The 18,811-nt window shown below is 46.4% G+C and overlaps 3 protein-coding genes across 3 annotated transcripts in view; 1 reads left to right on the forward strand and 2 right to left on the reverse strand.

Moving 5' to 3' along the window:
• The first annotated feature begins 4,095 nt into the window (after positions 1-4,095).
• Positions 4,096-18,811, forward strand: part of cpo (carboxypeptidase O) — a 46,108-nt gene continuing 31,392 nt past the window's right edge. Inside the window, exon 1 of the mRNA XM_070876110.1 lies at positions 4,096-4,175. Within this exon, the coding sequence (XP_070732211.1) occupies positions 4,096-4,175 (80 nt within the window). The remainder of the gene's footprint in view (positions 4,176-18,811) is intronic.
• On the reverse strand, positions 10,433-18,129 carry LOC139260037 (uncharacterized). The gene is made up of 2 exons (XM_070876111.1): positions 18,071-18,129; positions 10,433-12,780 (listed from the first exon to the last, which is right to left on the reverse strand). The coding sequence occupies exon 2, from the start codon at positions 12,254-12,256 to the stop codon at positions 11,333-11,335; it is 924 nt and encodes a 307-aa protein (XP_070732212.1). The 5' UTR covers positions 12,257-12,780; positions 18,071-18,129; the 3' UTR covers positions 10,433-11,332.
• Positions 18,051-18,811, reverse strand: part of fastkd2 (FAST kinase domains 2) — a 94,761-nt gene continuing 94,000 nt past the window's right edge. The window contains exon 13 of the transcript XR_011592707.1: positions 18,051-18,240. The gene's annotated coding sequence lies outside the window, so the exon portion shown is untranslated. The remainder of the gene's footprint in view (positions 18,241-18,811) is intronic.

The raw sequence follows: 18,811 nt of genomic DNA on the forward strand, positions 1-18,811 counted from the left end.
TCTATCACTCTCACTCAAACTTCTCTTCTTTCCCTTCTTGCAGGAGAAGAGAGGCAGAGAACTGGAGGTGGCCCTCCATCATTGGCCACCTTAACTATAGCAGAGGAGGTTACCTTGGAGGTCTCAGGAATTGTAGAGTGGCTGGTTGTGGGAGACGGAAAGAGAGGGGGGCATCTCAGCAACCTCATGAAAGAATTACATTTCGTATAGCCTCAGGGCATACAGTTGTCACTCAAATGGGGAATGATGTCAGCAGCCAGCGAATGTTCAGCATGTGCACAATGGTATCATTACCCATTCTAGATATAGCATTTCTAAATGATCTCTTTACTCTCCCACAGGTCCATGCAATGCGCATGTGCTGAAAACCAGCTTTGTCGATCTGTCAAATTTCTGGCTTGACAGATCTCGCGCATATCGAGAGCAAGGATATTTGCAAGGGCAAGATTGCAGGATTTACGCATATCTTGCCCAGCAAATGTCCTCAAAACTCAGGCGCATAGCCTAATTTTACAGGTGTAAGAGTTTAAAAACATACAAAAACATGATTAATATAACATTTTTAAAAACATATTTATGTTAAAACCCTGCCCACTCAGGTTATTTTATTTTAAACCATAATTAAAACTTTAAAAAAAATATCAGCACATTTTTTTTTCTTTGAAAAACATTTCTATCTCAACTTTAATTTCTATAGTGTATTTATGTGAGGTGTTTTTTTAAATGTTTTATGCAGTGTTTGGGGGTGTTTCTCATTCATAGTAATAGGAGTTTCCGACTTATTCCTATTACTATGAATGAGAAAATACTTTACCGTGATTGGGTGTCCAGGCCCACATGACTCCTGCCGACATCCCAACGTGAACGCACTCCGTTGCGCAAGAAGAGGAGGCCTCGAGTCCGGGATCTCTGGCGGGCATTCGACCAAAAGCTAGGTGCGTATCTTCTCTCCTATTTTTAGTCGAACGCCCACGGGAAGAAGAAACAGGGACAATAACTGTTTGTGTTAAGTTTCCGTTACCCTTATTGTCACAGATAAAACTATTTATTTTCATCACTTTCCGGTCATAGCTAATTTTGTCTGCAACTTTGGATGTGGGATAATGAGTTGGAGTGAATGGTGAGACATAACATTACCTCCAGCAATGGTGGGCGGTGTGGAAGATATGGTTTGGTCATTGAGGGATGCTTTATGGTGTTGCTGTGAGTTGGTGAGAATCTGTCACAGATTGTGGCAGCCATATGGGTGCAATGCCTGAAGTTAATGATTAACCCATCCTGGCCTCCCGGGCAGTCATGTGCTCAGGTGCTGGTGGGATCCAGACCGCAGGTTCCTCCTGTTCCTCCTCCTCTTCCTCTGAAGAGGCTGCATGCTCAGAGCCTTACTCCTCATGCTGCGCTAATCCTTGCTGTTATGCTATGTTGTGCAGGCCACAGCAGACGGCGACGATTCTGGAGACCCTGGCTGGTGTGTACCGAGGAGCTCCTCCAGATCTGTCAAGGCATCTGAAGTGCATTTTCAGATGCACTGGAAGGAGCCTGAGGTGAAGAAGTTGAGGGCACTGTTGACTTTGACAGCCACTGGTAAGGCATGTCCACCAGGCTCTCTGGGCTGCAAGTCTTGCTTCATCAAGCTGCAAATGTCTGCAATGACCTGGTATGATAGCCTGAGCCTCCTTTGGCACTGAGGCTCCATCATGTTGAGAAAGCTCATCCTCTGGCTATATACCCCGTGTTCGGCGTATTGCCTCCAGTGCGGTGCAGCTCTGTGCTGATGCCCTCTGTCCTGTGGAGCATCAGGTCATTGAGGAGAAGATTGGTGGTATTGTTGGTGCTGCTGGTGTTGAGGCTGATTGTGGTCCGATTTTGAGGACCAAGGTGAGACAATATAAATGGCACCCATGCTGATGTAATAGATGGCAGGTCAACTAGAGGTGAGAAAAGCAACCTGTCAATGGTGTGATAGGTTGTTGCAATGAGGTGACAGTGGTTCCCAAATTTGCTGAAAACACTTCCAACCTCTAGAAACCTAAACCTGTGCTGACAATGCACTCAGCAACAGCATCTGCCTTAGGCAAATAACCAGGTGTCAGGTGGGAGTGTTGATTGTGCTTTACATGCTGTGCAATTATGAATTCCATTAATGGCCATTAAACTACTGCCTTAGGTTCACAGATGTGGTTCACGAGTTGTGTAATTCCCATGGTCATGCAGTGAAATTCCAACGATAGGGTTTTAAAAGGACGCTTAAGACTCTGACAACAACCTAATAATTATCTAAATCAGGTTGGCTGCCTTTGCCGTTTGAGTCATGGCCACGCTGGCAAACGCACTTGAGTAAAATGCACGAGGAGTTGGGATGACTCTGATTTATTTCAATTTTCACTCCCGACCCGCCTCCACTCCTGCATTCATGGCAGCCATAAAATTCCGGCCTATGTGTCAGAAGAAGGAAAACCATTGGGCACATCCATCCAGAGAGATTATATCATATTCCCATTATAAAACCCAACTACTTCTTTAATGATGCCAGGTTTTACACCCACTACTCTTTTGGGGTGCTTATGCCACATGTTGATCACTCTGTGTTGCGAACAATTGTTTGCTGGGCATGCAGCCAAAGGCTATTGGAGGCAGCCATATCAAAATTCTCCTTGTATCCTTCATTTACAGATACATAAGGGGGATAAGATTTCAAATAGACACTTGTGACGGGGAACCTCATCAGATGACACCAAATACCAGAAACTTACGGGTACTGCTGCGACCTTCTGATTTGGGTTGTCAAGAGGCGAAGTTCCCCAGTGAGAACATGAACTCAGGCAGATTACCTATGTCCCTAAATATTGAAATTAAAGCCATTCCTAGAATTAGAGTCATAGGAGTGGAAATTCGTTACCGCCCATTTTGAGACGCTAATCCAGGGGGAGCAGTAAGTATAGCGCCTTGAAAAAGTTTGTGCCTCCCGCCAATAAATTTGGTTGAATCGGGCTAAGAGCTGACAGGGGTGCTCAATCAGCCGATACACACCTGACCTGGAGAAGCGCTAATGAAAATCCTCACGTTGAATTCTGGAATTCATTGCACATGCTCCTAAGTCTGATTTTAAATCCCGCTGTCGGACTAGTAATGCATCCATTAAAGTTTTCAAATTCAGTTGTCTGCCGCTGCAAACTCGGAGTCTCACACACCGTACTCTGTGCAAACGTTGCACAGATTGTGACCTCCGAGGGAAGCACTTCCTCATCCTTTTAAGTAACCACCAGTTAACGACTGTGGAAGGCTGTACCGACTCTTTTTTCAGACGTGATTAGTGGCGGTCGCTAAATGAGTCGGCCGCACCCGACTGACGTCATGATCGATCTGATAGTCAGCAGCCAGGCGCTAGCGTTTCGTGCCCCAGTTAGCCCTCAACCGAATCATTCACGCTTTAACGCCTCTTCTGGCACTAACTGAGACGCTAGACATCCGAATTTTCACTCCACAGAATCATACAGCACTGTAGGAGGCCATTTGGCCCATCATGTCTGTGCCAGTTCTTTGAAAGAGCTATCCCACTCCCCTGCTCTTTCCCCACTGTACTGCAAATTATTCCCCTTCAAGAATTTATTCAATTCCCTTTTGAAAGTTGCTATTGAATCTGTTTCCACCGCCCTTTTAGGCTGTGCATTCCAGATAATAATGTGCTGTGTAAAAAATTCTCATCTCCCCTCTGATCTTTTCTCAATTATCTTAGATCTGTTTCCTCTGGTTACTGACCCTTCTCCCAGTGGAAAGAGTTTTTCCCAACTACTCTATCAAAACCCCTCATATTTTGAACATCTCTATTAAATCGCCCCTTAGCCTTCTCTGCTTTAAGGCGAACAAGGAAAGCTTCTCTCGTCTCCCCACATAGCTGAAGCTATTCTAGCCTTTCATTATCTTTATTTATGGTACGTAGAATCTACAATATGGTTATTTGAGGATTAAGAATGTGGGTGTGGAGCAGGTGTAACTGGAGACAGTTTTATCCGACTTGTACTCTGCCCAACTCTCAGTTCCCAAGTCCTTTGTGGCTGTTTGAGAAGGTCCCAGTGGAATCTGTTCACCGATACCATGAATTGGTGGAAAAGGTGCGTCTCTATTCTGGGGATTTTCTCTCTGTTCACACACAGCTTCCAGGCACAATACAATGGGTAAGTAAATCAAATATTACTGCTATATTATCAGTGAAGATAACTATTGGTGATTGCTTAATACTAATGAAACATGGCAATAAATCTATAGCCACTGTGGAGTTTCCCACCCAGTGACAATGACCGTAACCACCTCGTCTGAGCTTGTTTGAGTACATAATCTAAACTGACACTGCATTGGTGTGACGAGGAAGTGCTGCACTGTCGGAGGTGTCGTCTTTCAGCTGAGACATTAAACCAAAGTATTGTCTGTGTCATGTATGCAACCTTTATGTAACAACACTGCAATACTGTATATATGTAAGAAATGCACACCTTGACCACAGGGGGTCAACTTGCGGGAGACACTCCTCACCTGGTCACCCAAGTATTTAAAGGGAGGTCCCACGCAGGGTCATCACTTCTTGGTCCCATGAATAAAGGTTCAGGTCATGGAGTGACCTTGTCCATAGAATGTGCCTCGTGTGGATTTGTGGTATTGTGTAAGGACTTTACATTGGTGATGAGAAACGGGAATGGCCACCGGCAGCACAGATGAACGGTACTGTGTTGGTGAGGACTGGGACGATTTCATTGAGAGTTTTGTCATGAAGGACTGGCTGGGAGACACAGCGGCCGACAAGCGAAGGGCTCATCTGCTGACCAGCTGTGGACCTAAGACTTACGCGCTCATGAAAGACCTGCTAGCACGCGAGAAGCCGGCGGACAAAACCTTCAAAGAGCTCAGCAAACTAATCGGTGAGCACCTCAAACCAGTGAGCAGCGTATACATGGCCCGACACAGATTCTATACACACCGACGTCGGGAAGGACAGAGCATACCGGATTTTGTTGCGGACATCCGGCGCTTGACCAGTCTCTGTAAGTTCACAGACACCTGCAGTGGGGAGATGTTACAGGATTTCTTTATTGAGGGCATCGGTCATGCTGGGATTTTCAGAAAGCTAATTGAGACCAAGGACTTGACCTTGACCTTGGAAGCGGCGGCGTTGATGGCTCAGACTTTTATGGCGGGCCAAGATAATATACGCGTGCAATTCTGCCTCCAACGTGGTGATGGATCAGGGAGTCAATATCATAAATGCAACACAGAGCCCCGCAGGCAGGCAAGGGCAGTTCGAGACACCCCAGGCAGCAATAGACCCAAGAGTAAGTCTCCAACAGAGACAATGGCAGGCTGAACGGACATTTACGCCCCCCAGTGGACAATGCGACCCGGGATGGGGCCATTGACACCCACTAACAGGGTGCTCAAGAGCAGTCAAAGGGACAATCAGCAAGGAGTGCCTTGCAACAGCCCTTTTGTTCACAGCAATGGGAATCTCAGTTCATGCTGGAGGTGTGGGGGCAGACATGCTGCCAGGACTTGCAAGTTTCAACAGTTCGTCTGCAGAAATTGTAACCTCAGTGGCCATTTAGCCAGAATGTGCAGAAAGCCTGTAACCAGGCTAATATACGAGGTGGATGAACCAGATGATGGGTCTGCGAGGCAGGATGACGCTTGGGGCAAATCAATGGACGCTGAAGTTCAGCGGGCTCATGTGGCAAACAGTCACAGCTCATATACAAAACGCCACCTATGATGATGAAAGTCCTATTAAACGGCATCTCTGTATGCATGGAGCCGGACACGGGGGCCAGCCAGTCACTCATGAGTGTTCAACAATTCGAAAAGCTGTGGCCACTCAAAGCCAGCAGACCCAAACTAGAACGCATTGAGACGCAATTACGGACGTACACCAAAGAAATCATTCCAGTGCTAGGCAGTGCAATGTTGACAGTCACACACAATGGATCGGTGAACCGGCTGCTGCTCTGGATTGTCCCGGGCAATGGTCCCGCACTGTTGGGGAGGAGCTGGTTAGCTGAGATGAACTGGAAATGGGGGGATGTGCACGCCATGTCATCTGTGGAGCGAAGTTCATGCTCACAGGTCCTACAGCAATTTGAGTCACTATTTCAACCTGGCATCGGGACGTTCAAAGATATCAAAGTAGTGATACGCATCACCCCGGACGCCAGATCAGTGCACCACAAAGCCAGAGCTGTGCGGGAGAAAATTGAAAGCGAGTTGGACCGGTTGCTGAGAGAGGGCATCATCTTCACCCATTGAATTCAGCGACTGGGCAAGCCCCATCGTTCCTGTCCTAAAAGCGGATGGTCTGTGGCGACTACAAGGCCACTATCAACTGGATGTCTCGACAAGACCAATACCTGCTCCTGAGAGTGGAGGACCTTTTTGCCATGCTGGCAGGCGGCAAGCTGTTCACCAAGTTGGACCTCACTTCAGCCTACATGACCCAAGAACTGGCCGACGAATCTAAACTACTGACGACCATCACCACGCACAAGGGACTGTTTGTCTACAACAGGTGTCCGTTTGGCATTCGATCAGCGGCCGCAATTTTTCAAAGAAACATGGAAAGCCTGCTCAAATCCATTCCTGGAACAATCGTATTTCAGGACGACATCCTCATCACCGGTCATGACACCGAGGAACACCTCCACAACCTGGAGGAGGTGCTACGCCGACTGGACCGGGTAGGCCTGCGACTCAAGCAGTCTAAGTGTGTGTTTTTGGCTCCTGAGGTCGAGTTTCTGGGCAGGAGGGTTGCTGCAGATGGGATTCAGGCCACCGAATCCAAAACAGAGGCGATTCGACGAGCACCCAGGCCCTGCAACACATCGGAGTTGCGTTCATTTCTGGGACTCTTGAACTATTTCGGGAACTTTCTGCCGAACTTAAGCACATTGTTGGAGCTGCTGCACGTTGGGTAAGGGTTGTGATTGGTTTTGGGGGAGACTGTCAGGAACGGGCTTTCAATCGGTCGCGGAACCTACTTTGTTCAAATAAGTTGTTGACCCTGTACGACCCCCGTAAGAAATTGGTTCTGACATGTGATGCATCGTCCTATGGGGTTGGGTGCATGTTGCAGCAGGGTAATGCTGAGGGCCAACTACAACCTGTGGCTTATGCCTCCAGGTCGCTCTCTCAAGCGGAACGGGGATATGGGATGGTTGAAAAGGAAGCGCTTGCATGTGTCTGTGGGGTGAAAAAGATGCATCAGTACCTTTTTGGCAGGAGGTTCGAATTAGAAACGGACCACAAGCCGTTAACATCCCTGTTGTCAGGCAGCAAGGCTGTCAATGCCAATGCGTCAGCTCGCATACAGCGATAGGTTCTCACGCTCGCTGCGTATGACTACTCCATCCGGCACTGGCCTGGCATCGAAGATTTCGCTGACACGCTTAGCAGGCTTCCACTGGCCACCACCGAGGGGGCAGCCGAGCAAAGCGCTGAGATGGTCATGGTTGTCGATGCCTTTGACAGCGCAGGCTCCCCCATCACAGCCCGCCAGATCAAAATCTGGACAAACAGAGATCCCCTCCTATCCTTGATTAAGAAATGTGTCCTGACTGGGGATTGGGCGCCCGCACACGGAGTATGCCCTGAGGAGGTCAGACCGTTTCACAGACGGTTGGATGAGCTCTCCATCCAAGCCGACTGCCTACTATGGGGCAGCCGGGTAGTCATGCCCCAGAGGGGCAGGGAAGCATTCATCAGGGAACTCCACAGCGAGCACCCAGGCATCGTGCTGATGAAGGCCATTGCCCAGTCACATGTGTGATGGCCGGGAATTGATTCAGACCTGGAACACTGTGTTCGCAGGTGCACGACCTGTGCCCAGCTGGGTAATGCCCTCAAGGAGGCCCCACTCAGCCCGTGGCCCTGGCCCACCAGGCCATGATCACATATTCACATAGACTACGCGGGCCCATTCATGGGAAAAATATTTCTTATTGTGGTTGATGCGAACTCGAAATGGATCGAATGCATCATTTTGAATTCGTGCACGACATCCACCACCATAGAGAGTCTGCGTGCGATCTTTGCGACCCACGGCTTGCCGGACATCCTTGTTAACGATAATGGCCCATGTTTCACAAGCTATGAATTCCGGGAGTTCATGTCGGTTAATGGCATTAACCATGTCAGGATAGCACCATTCAAGCCGGCCTCCAATGGCCAGGCGGAACGTGCGGTCCAAATCATAAAGCAAGGCATGCTCTGGATTCAAGGACCCTCCCTTCAATGCCACCTATCGCGCCTCCTGCTGGCCTATAGGTCCCGACCGCACTCGCTCACGGGGGTCCCGCCCGCGGAGCTTCTCATGAAACGAACACTTAAAACTCGGCTGTCCCTCATTCATCCAGTCCTGTCCAACATTGTTGAGGGCAAGCGCCAGTCCCAAAACGAGTACCATGACCGAAATTCAAGGGGGAGATGTATAGAAATTGATGACCCCGTATTTTTGCTCAATCACGCTTTTGGGCCCAAAAGGCTTGAGGGTACTGTAATAGACAAAGAGGGGAATAGGGTCATAGTGGTTAAACTTAGCAATGGGCAGATATGCCGCAAGCATCTGGACCAAGTAAAAAAAAGGTTCAGCATGGACACTGAGGAACCTGAGGAAGATCATGAGATGGTATTACACCACCGCCAGTGAACGAGCAACAAGAACATTCAGCAGCATGCACAGTCCCTGTGGTCAGCCCAGACAGGCCGGAATCACCACAGGTGACAGACAGGCATACCAAGGCTCAACAACCAGAGCTCCAACTGCGGCACTCCACGAGAGAGCGCAGACACCCGAGAGACTTAATCTATGATCCCAATAAGATGTTGAGGGGGAGGTGATGTCATGTATGTAACCTTTATGTAACAACTCTGCAATACTGTATATAAGTAAGAAATGCACACCTTGACCACAGGGGTCAACTTGTGGGAGACACTCCTCACCTGGTCATCCAAGTATATAAAGGGAGGTCCCACGCAGGGTCATCATTTCTTGGTCCAGTAAATAAAGGTTCAGGTCATGGAGTGACCTTGTCCATAGAATGTGCCTTGTGTGGATTTGTGGTATTATGTAAGAACTTTACAGTCTGTCCATTCGGGTGGATACAAAAGCTCCCGTGGGACTATCCCAGTATCCTGGCCAACATTGCTCCCTCAACCAATGCCATCAAAAAACAGATTAACTGCTCATTTGTCTTTGCTGTCTGTGGGATTTGACCATGCACAAAATTTGCTGAAGTGATGTAGATTGGAAACTTGGTGGATCAAAGGTTGCACCAACCACCTTCACTGTCTCCTGCTGAGAAAAACTGCAGTCACACTTTGCCCTCTCCAGTAATTCACTGGTTGAGAAGTTCTTTGGAATGCAAATTGATAAAAATGCCATTTAGCAAGTTTCAGGTCTGCCCCAGTGTGAGTGTCATTGGACAATTATCAGCACACAGCCATTGCTAGTGAATCTTTTAACTGTGTAATAATTCTTCCGGCACAAAATTGATCAGTTTGTGTGCTATGAAGATGAAAGCAAGGTATTTAATCAAAACCATCTAGATGGTGCCATGCTGTGCAGAAAAATGTTTCAATCGCCAACACTCAGCTCTTGATCTCTCAGCTCTGTCACTTTAGGGAGACGCAATGCCAAAGCAAAGTGTGTCCTATAGGGAAGGAGGTTAATGTGGAGAGGCAGTCACAGCCAGTTGCTTTTTCACACTTCACAGTGGTTGGATCAGAAGAGGGCCTAAGACATGGCAGGGGGTGGAAATTCAGCCGTGCCTCTGTCACGGCATTAATCCAGGCGGAGCGGTAAATTTTGCGCCGGGAAATGGTTTCCGTCTCCAGCTGCAAAATTCACCAGCTGGGCCCTGAGTGTGGAGCAGTGCGTTAAGGGAGGCATTCCACACCTCTTTTAGGGTGCTAGGCCGGTTGAGCAACTGAAAATTCCGAGCTAAACAGCCGGCCTCGGAGCTCCCTAAGAGATGCTTCTGTGGAAAAAAACATCTGAAAAAAACCTTAAAAACATTCCCAATACATTACTGACGCCACATCAACATTAATCGCAAAAATAAATAAGGTGAAAACAATCACCTCAGGTCAACATTACTTCACTCATTGCGGCCGCTACAGCTTGGACCGCCGGCTTTCACAGGTGGTCCCATTAGGGTACGCTGTGGATTAGGCGCGAATCAAATATCGAGCCGGTGTCTCAACCAGGGATGTTGTACACCAGCTCGCCTCTCCCAGGCGGTACTGCTCCGTGGCCCTGCAAACCCGGCAATGAGTGTCCGGGGAGCTGCCCGGAAATGCTTCCCGTCGCCATTACTGCCCCTCCAGGGCAAAAACAGAAGTGGTATGTCGAGGAAATTTTAGCTTAAATTAACTCAGCGGAGACTTTCAGAGCCGTGCTTCGAGAGAAAGTTTATTTCTAACGAGATATCTCGGAGAGCCGCTTAGTCCACACTAAGGCAGCACTCTGACTTTTACAGGAAAACCCGCGCTATATTTATACAGTAAAAAGAGGAGTTTTATCTTCAAATTCCACACATTAACATTAATCATATTACTCCGAGAATACAAAGGTCATCCCGGAAGGCACACATTATCTGTTCTTGCATAGTTTCTCCCTGTCTGTGTCGATAATCAGTTTCTCCCTGTCTGTGTCGATAATCAGTTTTAGGAGACTCATGCAAGGAACAGATAATCAGTTTTTGTTTTCTTCAGACAAAGAAGTTTGGGTGTTTTCTCTAGCTCCATTATTTCTACAATATCAGCAAGAAGTGATTTTAACCCTTCCCTTTACCATACTACATAGATCGTTTTCTTCCACAACTCCCTCCTTGTTGATCTTTATAACCGATCAACACAGTTTCTTTTTCTTTATTGAAAAGGGGGTTCATATCCTTCGGGGTAGGGTCGCATCTTGAGGCATCCTTCTTCGTCATATTCATCTAATTTTTCTTCTATGCGGCTTAACCTTCCTTTCACAAACATACTTTTCCCTTCTACTTAGGATACTAGGCCCATTACCTGGTTAATTAGCCTTTTTACTTTTATCCACATCCCACACATGATTATTAGTAATATAAGCATAACCACACCTACGATTACTATGGGGTGTATAGCAAGCTTCAGTACTGCTGAAGCTTTGGGGGACCATCTGGAAAACACATCCCACCAGTGGTGTACTGTCAGGGAGGTGACTGCATTTGCGATTCTTACTAGTTGTCCCTTCTTGTAACTCATTTCTATTTTGAACTGGTGGATGTCTCGGCCCCTTTTGGACAGAGCCTCCTCTATTTGTTTGTCATTTTTTTATCAAATTGTGCAATCGGGTCAAATTAATTACAGGGGGTAAAGGATCAATTTTGTGCACAGACAGATATTTTACTACATTCTGCCACTGCCCAAAAGTATAAGTTCTTCTTTCTTCTGGATCATACAGGGTGTAGACTTCTCTCACACATGTATTAATGGGGGGTTTATACAGAATTCCGTCCAGGTAGACAGGTCTATTTCCCGTCAGGCAGACCTCATTCTGTCCTACTTCAGAAATATCGGTGTCATTGGTTGGTTTTAGTTCCCATCTACATATTCCAGTGGGGTGCTGTAGAGAGCATGGTTCGTGTATGGCAGTCTGATAGGGACACACCATTCCGAACGGCCACCTAGCACATCCCCTGTCGTGATGTGTTAGATTCTTTTCATCAACCCAGTCTCCTTTAAATTCTGGGTACCAGAAGTTTCGTCCGAACAACTGGGGTATTACTTGAAACTGACACCATATTTCTCCTTTTGTCTTATTTACTATTTCCATAGTGATGTTACATCCTTTTAAATCGCAACCAGTATATTTTTCTTGGGGTTTAATGGTTAAATTTAGAAGTTTATCTTTCTGATTGATTTCCAGTAATCTCGCCCATGTGTTAGCATGGAAGGATAGTACTTTCCTTTCTAGCTCGGCTCTCAGTAACTGTCTGATCATCTCCCTGAACATGCAATGGGTGTACTTATTTACTTCCTTTTGTTCCTTCATTCGGTTTTCTATTTCCTTCTCTATCTTTTCATTCTGCCCCCAGGTCATTTCGTCTGTGATATAACCTGATACCTGCAATTGCTGTAATCCTTCATCCCAGGCATTTCTTATTTTTATGCCTTTCCCCACTAGTCCTCCGACGACCTGGATTTTGTTTTGTAGGGTCTCGATATCCATGGAGTTCAATGCTCCCATCCCAGCTCCTACTCCACCTAACAAAGTCCCCAACACATCCCGTCTCCTTCTTCCTGTCTGACTCTTCCTACTGCTAAAATGATCAGAATGCCCAACGTCCGCTTACAGCTTTTCCAAGAGTCCTGCCTCATCTTCCCTTTTTTCTCTGTTTCTATAACACTCCTGTATTAATTTGTTAAAATAACAGCACGCAAGCACGAGGGTAACAGTGATCCAAATAATAAATGCCCAAATTGGCATACAAGCAAGTTCTGACATTCGGCCTGAACTCTGGGTGTCTTATTTTAGGTTCAATGTACCCTTGCGAAGGGTCACAAAAGAGGGGTCAGTACAGTTCTTTGGTGAGAAGATGGCCGTCTTCTCGGGTAGGTAACCGTAGCACGTCCTAGTTCTATGTCTCTTCTTTTGGCTGTGATTCGTTGGGGAAATAATATTTACAACGCGTGGCATGCACCCAGTTTGGATGCTTTTCCAATTTCAATGCGGTTCTCATCGTGAGAATTATCTGATATGGTCCTTTCCACCTAGGAGAAAAAGATTCTTTGTTTAATGTTTTCACTAACACTTGGTCTCCTGGCTTGAATGGGTGCATATTTCCTTCCGACAGGGGCACCCGTGTCTGCTTTATCTGGTCATGCAGACTTCTTGCTATTTCACACATGGCCTGAGCATACTTTAGTGATTTTTCATCATTCCAAATTAATGCTACCTTTTCCGCTACCAGTGGTGGTTTTACTCCGGTAGGCATTGGCCTTCCCAATAAGGCTTCATGCGGTGTCAAACCATTGTTTCGGTTTTTCTGGTTTCTTAATGTATATAGTACCAACGGTAGGGCGTCTGGCCATTTTAATCCTATCTCCTGACATACCTTGGTAAGGGTAGATTTTATTATCCCATTTACTCTCTCTACTATTCCTGAAGACTGAGGTTGATATGGTATATGTAACTTCCACTGGAAACCTAGTGCTTCTGTAAGATTTTGCACTATTTTTCCTGTGAAGTGTGTTCCCCTGTCACTGTTGATTCCCATAGGTATCCCATATCTTGGTACTATATCTTTAAATAGAATCTTTACTACTGTTCGGGCATCGTCTCTCCTAGTGGCGTACGCTTCTACCCACCTTGTGAACATGTCTACTATGACTAATAGGTACTTAAAACCTGATACTGGAGGCATGTGGACAAAATCAATTTGCAAATTTTCAAAGGGCATACTAGATTGGGGTAGATGATCATATTCAGCAGGTGTTTTACCTCTGTTATTTTGTTGACAAATTTGGCATGTTCTAGCAACTTTTTCAATTACCACTGTTATTCCTGGTGCATACCACTGTGCATTAATAGCATGTATCATCCCTCCTTTGCCTATGTGAGCCTGACCGTGTGCTAGGCGAGACAGGGGCAAGAATAGAGATCTAGGGCAAACAGTTCGCCCATCAGGGTGATACCAAATGTCATTTTTTAGAAAGCAACCCTGGTTTTCCCAAGTCCTTCTTTCTTGCACCAGAGGTGATAAAGCCTCTGTTTTTCCATAGTTGTCCAAAATCATGGACCACACCGAATGCATATCTAGAATCAGTATAGATATTGGCAGTTTGATCTTTTGCTATTATACAAGCTCTGGTGAGGGCAAATAATTCAGCAGCCTGAGCCGAGGTTCCGGGAGGCAGGGCAAATGCTTCAACAGTTTCATGGGGGTTTACAATTGCATAGCCTGACAAAAGCAAATTATCTGATGGTCTGTACGATGACCCATCCGTATAGAGAATGAGATCAGGATTGTCCATGGGCTCTGTGAGCAAATCTGGTCTCGGCAAGGTGGCTAATTCCACTGTTAACAGACAGTCGTGCTGGTCTGGATCCTCTATTTCTCTGGTGGGAACAAAAGTGGCGGGGTTTACTATCGGCGCGCATTGAAAGGTGTAGTTAGAGTGTGATAGCAGCAGTACTTCATAACCTGTTCTTCTAGATGCTGTGAAATGCTGGGTGGCGGCGGAGTTCAATAGTAATAGCACTGCATGAGCTGTAACGACAGTACACGGATAGTCCAAAACAATAGGTACTGACTTCTCCACCATGACCGCAGTAGCAGCTACAGCGCGTAGACATGCTGGCATTCCCCTCACTACTGGAGGCAGCAAATAATAGGCCACTGGTCTATTTCCCCCATCATGTTCTTGGGTTAATACTGCCGTTGCAAATCCTTCTTTCTCATTCACATACATCTGAAAGGGTTTAGAATAGTTCGGAAGTCCCAATGCCGGAGCGTTAGTGATAGCTTTCTTTAACTGCTCAAACGCCTCCTCCCTCTCTGGGGTCCACTCTACCTTGGGAGGGGCATCATTTAGGGCAGCTGATCTTAGGACCGCATCCCATTCTCGATAATCAGGGATCCACTGTCTGCAGTACCCCACCATCCCCAAAAAAGACAAAATATCCTTTTTTGTCTTTGGTATGGGGATACTCTGAATAGTCTGAATTCTTTCGGGTCCTAGCTGCCTCTGCCCTTGAGATATGTGGAAACCCAGGTACTGGACTTGAGTCTGGTAAAATTGTAGCTTTTGTAATGATACTCGGTGCCCTCTTTCACATAGGTGTTGTAATAATTTCAGGGAATCTTGCATGCATCTGTATCCGTGGCTGGAAGCCACAAGCAAATCGTCCGCATATTGTAACAGTACAGACTGGTCTGATAATAAACAGTCTTCTAGGTCTCTTTTTACTGCTGCTGCATATACTGCGGGGCTTTCGGTGTATCCTTGGGGAAACCGGGTCCATGTGTACTGCTGTTTCTTGTAGGTGAAAGCAAACAGATACTGACTCTCTTGATTTACTGGGATGGAGAAAAAGGCTGAGCACAGATCTATCACAGTAAAGACAGTTGCTGTTGGTGGGATGGCAGATAGCACAATGTTGGTGTCCGGTACCACAGGGGTGATAGGGACTACTATCTTATTAATAGCTCTTAGATCTTGCACAAATCTCCACTCATTCGGCCTATTAACCTTTGGTATGGGCAGTATCGGAGTGTTACACGGGCTCTGTGTCTTTTCTAGAACTCCTTATTCCAACAATGCAGAAATGACTGGCTTTATCCCATCTTCTGCCTCTGGAGGCAGTCTGTACTGCTTAATGCTTGGTAACACGGCGTTCTTTATCAGTCGTACCCGGTGGGGTGCTGCAGAATGTACCTTCCCAACATGATTCTTATGTTTTGCCCAAAGTTCAGAAGACACTTGATTCAATGCCATTGGCAGCTTAGGGCTTGGTTGTCCAGGGGGTTGCTGTTTTTTTAAAGGTGGAGGCATGACTTTTACCTTTCCACTAGAGAATCCCCTGGAATGGGTGATAAATTCTATCTCGACATTCTGTAATTCTATTACTGCCCAAGGTCTATAGCCTTGATGCTGCTTCTCCTTTTCTATTTCTACAATCATCGGACCCATATCTTTGGGTTTCGCCGGCGGTTTTACAGCCAATGTCAGATGGGGTGTCGAGTTCTCTTCTTTAAACCGCTTCTGCTGTAAGGGTGTCAAATCCATAGCTACCCCCAATCCTTCTGGTCCGAAATAAATGCGGGGTGTAGCTTCTATTATCTCTTCTTTATCTAGAAAGGGCTGTATTAAGCACTGGTAAGTTTCAGCTTTTTGTCGAGTGTACCAGGCTGTGCAGTGAAGCTGAACTGCCTCAAAACTTGTACATCAGTTCGTCCGCATTAGAGTCAAATTTAGCTTTTAAGTTTTTTACAATATCCTGTATCAGGGGGGAATAGAAGTTGCCACTCAATTGCCAACAATAGAGGGCAGCCTTTTCTTTGTTATCTTCCCCCTCCTCCCTTTTAATCCCATCAAAGAACTGATGGATTTTATTTGGAGGGAGCTCCATGAACATCCCTTCCTTTGTGCAATATATTGTGGCTCCTAGTTTGCACAAAGTCTGTCTTCCTAATAAAGGGAGAGGGGCTGTTTTAGAGACTATCAAAGTCTCATTATCTACTTGTTGTCCTTCAATTGTCAATTTAGTAGGTTCGGACAAAAATTCTTTCAGGGGGATACCGGCCACCCCCATGCTCAAGACGGTAGTGTTGCTTACAGGTAATCCCACAGAGGGTGGTACAGAAGACATAGTAGCACCGGTATCCACCAGAAACTTTACATAAGTGTTTCCCACTTTTATTACTTCCAAAGGATTCTCTTCTATGTCTGTAGATAAGCGGAGGGTTGCCGCCTGTACCACTACACCTCCGGGGCATCCCTATGCTGATTGGTGCAGGTTGGGGTTAGAAAAGGAAAATTGAGGGGCCAGTGGAGGTATAGGTTAGGGGAAATTCCCCTGTAACCCTCCAAACTGTTTAGGTGGGCACCTACAATCTCGAGCCCAGTGCCCCTTCCTTCCGCAATTTCTACACTCATCTTGCGAGCGATCTCGCTGGGACCACTGTCCTCTTCCTCCTCCCCTCATTCCCCCAAACCCTCCTCTATTCTGTGCTTGTCCTCTTCCTTTCTGCTGATAGTATTGTTCTGCTGTTTTGGCTTTGTTATCTTTGTAGGTAAATAGTCCTTCCCTGTCCATGTTTGCCAGTACTGTAATTGTTTCCTTCCAGTTTTTTCCTTGCCAGTCCAAGACCTTGATCTTGTACGTTCTGGCATGCTGTGGTAACATACAATTCAACAAGGTCTGCACTGCTAAAAGTTCGTTTTGATCCAAGGGTATTCCTGCATGCTCGTCCCAGCTATTTTTCCACCTGCCTGCGAAATCTATCATTGATTCTTCCGCTTTCTGCAGACAGCGGGTGACTTCCCCAACGTCCCCATGTTTTTTAGCTCCCTGCAGAATTGCATTTTTTCCCCTATGTTGCAGCCAGTGAGTTAATGACTCATTGCCGTTGTCCAGCAAGGTATCATCAACTCTACAATCCCCCCTTTCTCCTGGCGGGATCGAGAACATATCTTTTACTCCCTGCCAGGAGGATCCGTAGGCTGCTTGTAATAATAATTTAATATCCCCCGGTAGCGGATTGTAAATCGTACATGTCTGTTCAAGCCAGTTGTGAAATGCTATAGGTTTCTTTACCGGGTTTGGGGCGGCAGAGATCATATCTCTGGCCTCTACCGGGGACCAGGGTTTTAAAACCGCTGTGGTTCCTATCATTACCCTGGGATTTTGGAGGAGGAGGGTAGAGTCGGCTTCTGCCTGGGCTGGGGTTGTTTGCGACCTTAGTCGAGAACTCATCCCTGATCTCTGATTGACTTCCCCTCCCTCTGCTGCTTCAGCCCCTGCTCCTAATACCTCCGGGTTTCCTTCATCGGCTCCTCCATTAGGTGGTGGGGCCAGGAGGACAGCTAGTTCTCTCCAGGCTTGATCTCTATGGGCAATAACCATTTCTATAATTTCCTGCCAGCTATTTCGCTTTGGGGGTTCTATACGAGGATAAAGTCCCACGGTGGGTGCTGAGGGGATAGGGAGGTTTGGAGGGCTATAAGAGGGAGGTTTTTCATTTTCCCCCTTTTCTTTTCCTCCTGATTTATTCTCCGAATTTTTATTTTTCGGAGGCTGATGTCTCTTAGCAACCTCAATCCATTTATTAAAACAATTTTCCATGTAATCCTTGTCCCAAGTAGGGTCTCCCCCTCCTTCCTTGGTTGTTTTTCTCCATTCCTCAATTAAAGATAGTTTAAAACTTCCTCCATATGGCCAATCCCCATCAGACCAACCGTACAAATCGCTACTAAACGTTACCGCGTATCGGTCATCTCCTGTTTCTTTAATTACAGTGTCCGCCGGTGAGCCGGGCGGCACAATTGGATCTCCTACCTTCTCTCGTTGCTTTACTACCTTACGGATTCTCTTTTCGGTTTTAGAATGTAATTTCATTCCTTTGGTCAAGGGGTCGTCTTTTTTTCCTTTTCTAGGAGTTGGGCGCGAGCACCCTGATCGACTAGAACTGTTTCCCATTCTTCCGGGTGCGACATCTCGCGATTTTTCTGAAATGAGAATTAAGGACACTCCTACAACCGGTCTTGGGGTGACTGGTTAGTTCATGTGCTGAGCTATAGCTAACTGGTGGTATTTTGTGTTACGTTCTGGCATGCGCTCACCGGTGTTCTCTTTTCCGCTCAGCTCGGGGTCTCCTTATTGCTTTCTTGTTATTTTAGCTTCTTTGTGGTAGCTACCTTAAATGCCTCACCCTTCAAGGGATCTTGGTGGCTCGTCCCCCTTTTAGCTAGGACGGCCTTGGTACCATCCCCCTTTCAGCTAGGAAGGTCCTTAAAATTCCTCTTTTCTCTTTTCAAAGTTAAATTTGGTACTTTTGGATCTCGTTTTTAGAGATCCTGCCTGACTACGCCAGAATCTGTCGAGGAAATTTTAGCTTAAATTAACTCAGCGGAGACTTTCAGAGCCGTGCTTCGAGAGAAAGTTTATTTCTAACGAGATATCTCGGAGAGCCCGCTTAGTCCACACTAAGGCAGAAATCTGACTTTTACAGGAAAACCCACGCTATATTTATACAGTAAAAAGAGGAGTTTTATCTTCAAATTCCACACATTAACATTA

Source organism: Pristiophorus japonicus, chromosome 3 (genome assembly GCF_044704955.1).
Source record: "Pristiophorus japonicus isolate sPriJap1 chromosome 3, sPriJap1.hap1, whole genome shotgun sequence".
In the NCBI taxonomy this organism is placed as follows: Eukaryota; Metazoa; Chordata; class Chondrichthyes; family Pristiophoridae; genus Pristiophorus; species Pristiophorus japonicus.

What these genes read in the sequence shown, in the direction of transcription:
- LOC139260037 (XM_070876111.1), bottom strand. Translation starts at nt 12,256, where the DNA reads ATGGGAGCATTGAACTCCATGGATATCGAGACCCTACAAAACAAAATC.